General features: G+C 37.4%; 1 protein-coding gene across 1 annotated transcript; it reads left to right on the top strand.

The window, feature by feature from the left end:
- The first annotated feature begins 6,102 nt into the window (after positions 1-6,102).
- On the top strand, positions 6,103-9,946 carry Leprotl1 (leptin receptor overlapping transcript like 1). The gene is made up of 3 exons (XM_010621959.3): positions 6,103-6,185; positions 8,435-8,621; positions 9,435-9,946. The coding sequence occupies exons 1-3, from the start codon at positions 6,148-6,150 to the stop codon at positions 9,549-9,551; spliced, it is 342 nt and encodes a 113-aa protein (XP_010620261.1). The 5' UTR covers positions 6,103-6,147; the 3' UTR covers positions 9,552-9,946.
- The last annotated feature ends 6 nt before the right edge of the window (positions 9,947-9,952 follow it).

Raw genomic sequence — 9,952 nt, 5'->3', positions numbered from 1 at the left:
GCAGCCCCGGCCTGTGCTGAGGGGCAGCCTCCCACCTGCTGTCCCCCGGGCGCAGAGCGAAGTGTCGGCGGTGCTTAGGAGTCGGTGAGGACGCGGGCCGTCAGACGCTCTGGGCCGGAGTTTGCATCCGATAGGGCTTGAGAGAGACAGAGACGCCGACACGGGCCGAATGGGCGCGGAGGGGGCGAGGCTGCTAGGGTTGCCGGTTGTAGAAAAATCAGTGTCATTTCCCACTTAAAAGGCACGAGTGCGACCTTTGGGTGCTCTGCGCCCGCGAAGAGCGGGTGGCTCTTTCTGAAAGCTGGTGATCCGAATGCTCCCCGGGCCGCCCGAGCGCGGTCTCTACGCTCTCCTGGGTCTGTGCCGCGTGCCATGATGCAATGGACCCCTGAGCGACCCCGAAGCCCTCCTGGCTCCCTTCCTTCTCCATAGTTGCCCGTTGAGGTTTCTCAGATGTAAAAGTTTGTTTGGTTTTATAAAAGATAAAGTAGTTACAACTTCATGAAAAATTACTCCTTTATTTGTGTAGTTTCTTTAGAAAATGCTGTATGCTTTCCAACTGTTCGGCAGTTTTGTTGTCAGTGTGATTACAAGCAAAGATTTTTTGCTTACTCTTAATGAAATACATTGATTCACTGACCTGCCGCATTAGAAAGGGCAGTCAAGCTGGAAGTGAGGGACTTAATGTTTTTTTGTGGTTTGGTTTGAATTTTTTCCCCCTTTAAAATCGATTTTAGTTGAGCTACTTTCCTAGAGTCACATTTTTTTATTTTGTTTCTGAAAACTTTTTATTTCTCATATAAAATTTTCTCATTTGAGCAAATAAAACTCTTTTTAATCTCTTTTTGAGCCATAGTAGATCCTTTTAAATATTTTTGTAAAATGCTGTAGTCTGTAGGATGTTGCGTTTTCCCCCATTTCTTCAGTGTTATTAATAAGCCACTCTTAGAAAAGAACTTTATAATTTCCTTCTTCAAGTGTAAGTAGATACTATTCAGGTGAAAATGTCTCAGATAGAATTGTACTTTCATTTTTTTGTTTCAGTAGGATTTTATGGTTATGATTGTTTATCAAGATGTTTCTTCCTGTTGGACTGTCATCTTTATATGAAGTTATTATTATAATTAGAGACCATTACACATTTCTTGAACCACTTGCTTAGTTTTCTTCCTTTTTTTTTTTTTTTTTTTTTTTTTTTTTTTTTTTTGGTACTGGGGATGGAACTCAAGACCTTGCACTTGCAAGGCACGCAGCAGTGGAACCACTAAGCCAAATCCCTAGTCCCCTTCTATTTCTTTTTGATATATTAGATTTTCTAGAAACTCTCAGGCTACTGAACTGGTCCCTTTTACTCAAATTTCTTTGTGACCGTAGAACCAACCAAGACTTTGTCTCTGTAGCTGCTAGATAAGTAGGCCATTTCATCTCTACCCTAAGGCTTTTGTGAGTAGAAGCCAGACTAATGTAAGTTTTGTCTTCCAAATATTGCAGCACTGGGTTACTGTGTAAATTCTTACCTTGTTGATGCGTCATTCAGGACACATCATTCTGATTTCCTAAGACTGAAGAAACTTGAGAACACTTTTGAGCAATTCATTTAATCTCGGTGGCTTTTATAATATCTGGGATGACCAGGAGATGTTACATAAAATTGTTTTCGAACATTTTTTCAGTCATGAGCGTTGAATGGAATAGAAGTGTTATCCCAGGATATCTTGATTCCCCCAAACAGTTCCATCTTATTTTTTCATTACACAGTAACATTTGAAAGGAATTGAATCCTGAGGTGTAAATAAATACATTAATAATTTTTCCAGTATTAATATTAATGGTAGTTATAAGAATTGTTTTTTGATACCTGAGCCTTGTGTCTATTTTTAGTTCTTAAGGGTTTTTTTGTTGTTGTTGTTTGGTTGGTTGGATTTTCTTTACTGGAGATTAAAACTCAGGACCTTGCACTTGTGGGGCAGGTGGCAGAATTCTTGAGTTTCTAAGAAATCATTTTTCAGTACATTTTAAGAATGTACTGGAAGAATTTAGACTTTCTTTTTTGATAAGAATAGAAATGATAATTTTGTATTATAAAACAGCTACCCTCAGATTATCAATGTCTGAATCTACTTCTATCTTGCCAAGATTACTATAAACATGCTCTTAAGATTTTTTAGCCTTATTTTTTAAATTTCCCAGTATTGGAGGGCATTTCTTATTTGTATTCAGCTCTTTCCTAGTTCTTATGTATTTCAATGTGGGTGCAAGTTAATCGCCCTTAAATTTTTTATTTAAGATACAGGTAAGAGTAATTACTTTTACAAATAGAAATAACTTCTGAATTTTGGTTTAGGAACATGAATTATCTATTGAAAGAAATATATAAATGATTCTTTAAAAATTTTTTACTGTGGTTGACGCAACATCTGTGTCACAAAAATGAAATACTTCTGAATAAAAGCTTTAGGGTCTACATACAGAAATTGTTACTTGTAGTGTATGGGTTTTGTGACATCTGTTTTATCTCTTTGTAGTGGCCTTTGCTGCCTCTGGATTGTAAACTGTGTTGTGGAAAAATTACTTGCGAATAAATGAGGTGTTACTGTGTAGTATGTACAATAGTGAACTTGGTGTTTGGAACTACGTTTCACAGAGTGGAGGAGGAGCTGGGGGAGTGGCTCTTGTGGAATACCTTACTTACTGCCCATAAGACCCTAAGATGTTTTGTATTTCCTCAGAATGTCTTTTAACAGTACTTTAGCATTCAGAGAATTTTTTGCCTTTTAGATTGAGTGTCTCATTTTAAGAAGAGAAACTGAGAGTCATGGAAGTTGTTTAGACAGTAGTTAGTGGCAAGTAGGGACGAATTTTCAATTTTTTTTTTTTTTTAACTGGGGATCAAACTCAGGACCTTGCGCTTGTGAGGCGGGCAGCAGAGCCACTGAGCTAAATCCCCGGCTCTCTTAACTTTCAATTCTATACCATTTCCACTCTGCTACATTCATTGTACTAATACTTGTAATTGAGTGTCAAGTGTTGGGGCATGAGCATCAACATCAAAAAACTTGCTCCCAAAAACAAAAAACAACATCAAAAAAAACAAGCTGGGCATGGTGGCGCACACCTGTAATTCCAGCACTTGGGAGGCTGAGGCAGGAGGATCACTGTGAGTTCGAGACCAGCCTGGGCTACATAGTGAGTTCCAGTTCAGACTCAACTACGTGAGACCCTGTCTCAAAAAAACAAAAAACAACAAAAAACTTGCTCCCTCGTCTCCACAGTTGAGAAGGAAAGACAAACTGTAAATCAGTATAAAATTAGGGCTGTATGATAACTGAGCAAGGAGAGGCATGCAGTACAAGGGAGCATCTGGCTGGAATGCTGCCCCAGATACCCACATGGTTTACTTCCTCATTTCCTAGGGCTCTACTCAGATGGCACCTCATCAGATGCTTCTCCATTCTACTCTGTCTAGGCTTGCATTTTCATCCTTACTTGGCCTGGTTTTGGTTTTTTGTTTTTCTCACTGGACGTTTATTTGCTTACCTTTTTAAAAATTTATTTTGTGCTCCCACAGAATGTAAGCTCCATGAAAACACTGTTCTGTCTTCATTAGCAAGAATAAGTGTGACATTTAGGTATCTGTTCAGTTGATGAATAAATTGCTTATGTAGGGAGAATTTATGTAGTCGAGAGGTTTGAAAAAGTTCACTGAGAAAGAGATGATTGTACTGAGGTGTCCAGGCAAAGTTGGAGGCAGATGGGAGTAGTGGGGCAAGAATGCGAGCTCCGTGAGCATCAAGGGGCTGTGAGTGGTTGCTTCTGTGTCCACAGCACCGGTTACATCTTTGATTTCAAAAATTCTGTACTAAATGAGAAGAAACTGAGGAAGGGACAACATGTGCAGAGGCTGTGTGGGTAAGAGAGCATTCTGATTCCCAGGAAACAGAAGCACACAGCAGGGCAAAGTGGCCGCCTGATGTGGCCTGCAGAAGGGGAAGCAGGCAGGGTTGGGTCCTGAGGACCTATTTTGAACTAGAGAACAAATGGTGAGCTCGGTATTTTCCTCACACTTTATGCTGCATTTCCTTGTAACTTGAAGAGTTTCGTTTTCTTTAAAATGAAATGTTTTCTTTTCTTTTTCCACTATCTGAAAATATAATAAATAACACTAAGGAATAAATAAACAAGATCAGGGTTGACATGACCTATGTCAGTGATCCAAATGAAAACCAAATCTGCCAAGCTGCCATGTCTGTGGGTGTCCTTGGTTTTCACCATTTTAGTTCTGAAATGTGTATCAGTAGCATTTGGCAGTGTTTAACCCCTTTTCTTTTAATGTTTGCATGTATATATTAGCTTTTGTCTTAATAATTTTTAGATCTTTTACACCTTTTGAATTTTAACTTTTGCTTAAGGTTTATAGCATTTAAGGCTGTCTCATTTAAAAAGGAAAAAGATGTTAGCTTTATTTAAATTGATAATTTCTTCACTTAAGTCTAGGTCACTGATGAATTATCCCTATTCAAGAAAGGTGATTCTACTTATTGGCATACTACTTGAAAACACATTGCTGTGTGTAGCTCTAGAATCTATTTCACCTGTAGAATGCATCTATCTTATAATAATGCAGTAAAATAATGATACCACTAAAGGGTTATACCTGTCCCTTATCCTACAGATTAGGGAGTTAGGGGAGGAACCCCAGCTATAGTTTTGCAAACTATTTAAAGATTTATAACAGAATCACTTGAGTAAAATCATTAACCGCAGACACCTTTGAACTTTTTCCCATCAGCTTTGGGTTTTCTGCTTGTTTTGAGATGGGAGTCTTGCCATGTTGTCTTGTGGCTGGACTTGAACTCCTGGGCTCCAGAGATCCTCCTGCTTCAGCCTTCCTGGGAATACAGGCGTACAACAGTAGTGCATGTGGCTTACATTGAGTGGGTATCTTCAAGAAGCAGCAGCTGATTGAAATGTTTTTCAGTAGGATGAGGCTTCTGTAGTCCAATAAACTTGAGAGTGTAGATTTTCTCTGCAAACTGCTTTTCAAAACTAGTAGAGTGAACCAGGGGTGCAGCTCAGTGGCACTGTGCCTGCCTGGTAATTGCAAGGTCCTGAGTTTGATCCCCAGTATAAAAAAAAAAAAAACTAATGGAGTGAATAATAGCACTAATGCCTGGAAGGCATTGATCCTGTGGACTGTAATACTCAGTACACAGGGAATAATAGGAGAATGAGGAGTGTGCTAATGATAGGTCAAAGCTCTGAAAATTAATAGGAATTGAATGTCCCTTATTAGAAATGCTTGCAATCAAAAATATTTTAGGGCCCGGAATTTAGCTCACTGGTTCTGCTGCCTGCCTCACAAGTGCAAGGTCCTGAGTTCAATCTTTTTTTTTAAACTTTGCTGTATTTGCATACACATAATGGGATGTGTTGGGGTTGGGACCCAAGTCTAAATGCAAAGTTCATTTATACTTCATATGTGTATGGCCTCAAGGTAATTTTGTACAAAATCTGTAATCATAATTAGCTTTTGAACAGTTTAGATTTTAGGTTTCAGGTTAGGGATAGTGCTCAACCTGTATTGCTTTATTTGCCTTGAAGATGCCACAGAAGGCTTATTCTTCCGACATAACTTAATGCTCTTCAATTGCACATTAGTATGTACGTCTGTTGCTGGGAATTGCCTTGCACATTTTATGAAAGCTACATCTCCAGACATTTTTTATTTTTAATTTTGGAGTGCGGTCTCACTAAATTGCCTAGGCTGGCCTCATGAATGTGTGCTTCTCCTACCTCAGCCTCTTGAGTAACTAGAATTACAAGTCTGTGCCACTGTACCCGGCAAGAACTCACATTTTTTTGTTGTTGTTGTTTTTTTGATACCAGTGATTGAACTCTGGATCGTGTACCTGTAAGGCAGGTGGCAGAACCACTGAGCTAAATCCCCAGCCCAAGAACTTACTTTTAATACATACAGGTTTTGTTTTAGAGGAGGTTTTGTTTTGCTTCTAACATAACTGGTAATTTTCATAATGATAATGAATCAGCAAAAACAATATTAATGTAATTTAACTGATGTTATCTCTTGGATTTCTTATTTGATTTGCAGCTTTGATTAGTTTATCCTTTGGAGGAGCTATTGGGCTGATGTTTTTGATGCTTGGATGTGCCCTTCCAATATACAAGTACGTAAAATTTTTGTCTAAGTGTTTAAGGGTAAAATATTCTACTTTTGAAGTTGTAAAACTGTTTTGTTGTCTAATATAAAGTTAATGCAGAGAAATTCTCACCAAACACAACCTTTTAAAAATCATCACTTAAAATTTATTCGTAAAGGTATTAGGACACCAAAGTGCAGGAAGAAGTTTTTTATTATTATCTGCTCTTTGACTACTATGGAGTCTATAATAGCAAGACAGCAACACAATAGCTTAGTCCTGCTATTTAGTTTTCAGCATTTAGTTTTCTTATTTATAATGTTAATAAGAAAAGTAAAAGTATCTTTTACAGAAAATACCACAAGCAGAGTTAAAACACAATTGAGTTTTTAAAAATGGTGTAGACAGTGGCTTTCCCTAGACTAGAAAGATCTTTTTAAAATTAATATTCAGATAAATTAGAGAAAGACAACTCAGTAGAAAAATGAGCAACAAAGCTGAGGACTGCACATTGCTAGTAAGTACATGAAAATATACTCAGCCTCCCTCAGCACTAAGTGAAATACATTGGCAAAGACAGAATATATGGGCAGACAGGCACAGCTAGGGATTATGGTGGGGAGCTGAAATGTAAATAAATACAGTTTGCTTGGAGAGCAGTTTGCTCAGTTCTTTGCCTAGCCTTCCGCTTCTTAGACTTTTGCATGCAAATTACTTACTGTTGCTTGCAAAGATAACATGTAGTTGGCAGAGTGCAAGGTGTTTATGATAGGCTTGTTTATAATACCAAAAAAGGAAAACTGATGATGTCATAAATGTAATATCAAAAGAAAAATGGTTAAATTATGATATATCCATCAATTAAAATCCTAGGAAGCCTAAAGAATGAGGAAGAGCTATAAAGCCATCATGTACAGATTTTCCAGATATGTTAAGTGAAAAAACACTGCAGTGATCCAGTCACCTTATTATTGTGGGGGGGGTTCTTTTAGGATTTTGTTTTGGTACTGGCTTGAACTCAGGACTTTGTACTTGCGAGGCAGGCAGCAGAACCACTGAGCTAAATCCCTGGCCCTCCAGTCACCTTTTTAAAGCTTATGTCTGTGGGATTGTGCAAGTGTTGACCAAGAAGCTCCATAGGGAAGAGATAAAGAACGCAGGGGAGGTTTGGGAGCTGTTAGTTTTCACTTTTCATGCTTTTGTATTATTTGAAACTTTTCCTCTTACGTACATACTCCAACTCCAAACTTAAAATATCTGGGAAGAACATAAGTAAATCTTTACTTACCCTAAGCCCCTAAGTATAAGCAGTCTCCACCATAATGTGTGATTTATTCTGAGACAGTTTTAAAGACCATATATTTATTTATTTTCAACTTTTTATTTTGAAGTTATAGACTAGCAAGAAATTGCAAAAGTAGTACATAAAGGTTCCCAATGCCCTCAGGTAGCTTCCCTCAGTTGTAATATCTTGCATAACTAACTATAGTTGTCAAACCAAGAAATGACATGGACATGATACAGTTAATCAAACAACAGACTAAAAGTCAACCATTTGTACTGAGATAAATTTATATTCTGACTGAAAGTCTGCAGTATTATTTTCAATAAGTTTCCAATAGTTTGGTTTCAGTAGTTTGGGAGTTCCTAGAGACTTAGGGAAAGCACAGCTAAGGCTTTCAGCTTTAGGCTAAGGCAAGATGTCAGAGGCATGAATTTCAAAAGCCTACTATGTTTGTATCCTCATTTTCCATACACCTCTTTGATTGTAACCTAAAATGGAAAAAAAAGAATTGGAGGCCTTATTCCAACTGTTTTATTCACACACGTGCGTGCGCACGCGTGTGTGTGTATATGTATATATGTGTGTGATATATATATATATAGTGGATGTATATATATATGGAATTTTATTTAATATTAGAAAATGTAATGTATCGTTAATTTTAGAGATCTATAACTCAAAATGTTTCATACATCAATTTTCAGTTTGTCTTTTTTTTTTAATTTTCATATAGCAAAATATTTGTTGGTGGTTCAGGGATTTAGTACAGTGGCACTGTGCCTGTCTCAGAAGCTCAAGGTCCTGAGCTTGATCCCTGATACAAAAACCCAAAAAATTTTATTAGTACATTTTAGAAATATAAGTTGATAACATTTTTCATCTGTAGCTTGTTTGATATTTTGCAATATTCTTTTGGTACGTATAAAAAATCATATTTTATATGTAGAAAGATGACAGCAAAAACTATATTAACTTATTTTTCTTTTTCTAGCCAATACTGGCCCCTCTTTGTTCTATTTTTTTACGTCCTTTCACCTATTCCATACTGCATAGCAAGAAGATTAGTGGACGATACGGATGCTATGAGTAATGCTTGTAAGGAACTTGCCATATTTCTCACAACAGGCATTGTTGTCTCAGCTTTTGGACTTCCCATTGTATTTGCCAGAGCACATCTGGTAAGTGAATATATTTTTTCTATGAATAATCTTTATTAGACTGTTAACACTTTTCTGAAGTAAAGTTTTTAGTGATGATGAAAATGAGATGAGAGCCTAGAAGATAAAGATTAAAATCTCATTTTTTGGGTGTTCTTGATAATTAATAAAATTATATTAGTGAGCAGAGCATGCATCTATAGCAGCACTTGGCTTGCTAAGGCCTAGCTAACATTAGCTCATTCAATGCTGAACTGCCACCAGCCTGCCCTGTGAAACTGAAAACATAGAAGACCTGAAAAGCGCACTCTCTGTAGGTAAGAAAGTACAAAAGAGGAGAAAGGGCTAACGTGCAGATACTCAGTTCTCTGTCTCAGACTGTCAACCCAGATTCACACCTCCATCTCTGGAGAGGTAGGGAAGAAGATGGACTGGCTGCCCTGGAAGGTAGAGGTGGTGATTACTTCCCCACCCCCTTTGAAAGAAAGCACAAAAGTGTGTTTTCATCTCTATATTTATATCTAATCTGTTCTCTACATAGATTTTTAGTTTCACTAGGAAAGAGCAAATTTCTGTCTGATCAGAACATTTTTAAGATTCTGTGCTTTGTCATCGGAACTTAGAAGATAAGCTTGTTTTTGAATAATTATTGTCTCATAATTTTCTTTTTAAAGGATCCAAAGGCAAAAAAAAAAGCCATAATGTTATAAAAGCTATTAAAAACCATATTTGCCTTAGATCATGATTGGCATCCTCCTAGAACCTCAGTTTGCTTTCTTCTTACTTTTACTTTTCCATGTCTGTTAACCAGGTGTTTCTATCTTATTTCCATAGATTGAGTGGGGAGCTTGTGCACTTGTTCTCACAGGAAACACAGTCATCTTCGCAACAATCCTAGGCTTTTTCTTGGTCTTCGGAAGCAATGATGATTTCAGCTGGCAGCAGTGGTGAAAAGAAGTTACTGAACTATTGTCAGATGGACTTGTCATCTGTAGGCCATCCATGCGTATGAGAGAGATGGGGCAGTAGTGATACATGGTATAGCAAGCCTCTTGGGGGTGTCCTAGGTGCCCCCTTCTCACTTCTGTTGTAGGCATTTTATTTTCACAGAGACTTGCTGAAGGATTAAAAGGATTTTCTGTTTTGGAAAAGCTTGACGGATTTTACACTTATCTATAGTATGCTTTTTGTGGTGTTCTGTTGGATTTAAATATTTGTTTGTTTTTCCTGTTCAGCTTTTTTTTTAAATCAATATACATTGTTAAATATTTTTAAATGTGTTAACCATTTGCATTGGTTAGAAATTCAGAATTCTTCTGGCTATAGTGCTGGGCTAAAGTACACATTTTTTT

Source organism: Fukomys damarensis, unplaced genomic scaffold (genome assembly GCF_012274545.1).
Source record: "Fukomys damarensis isolate Sample0158 unplaced genomic scaffold, DMR_v1.0_HiC HiC_scaffold_18, whole genome shotgun sequence".
Taxonomy (NCBI): domain Eukaryota; kingdom Metazoa; phylum Chordata; class Mammalia; order Rodentia; family Bathyergidae; genus Fukomys; species Fukomys damarensis.
Note: the sequence above shows the minus strand (reverse complement) of the source record. Positions and strands in the feature narration are given on the sequence as shown.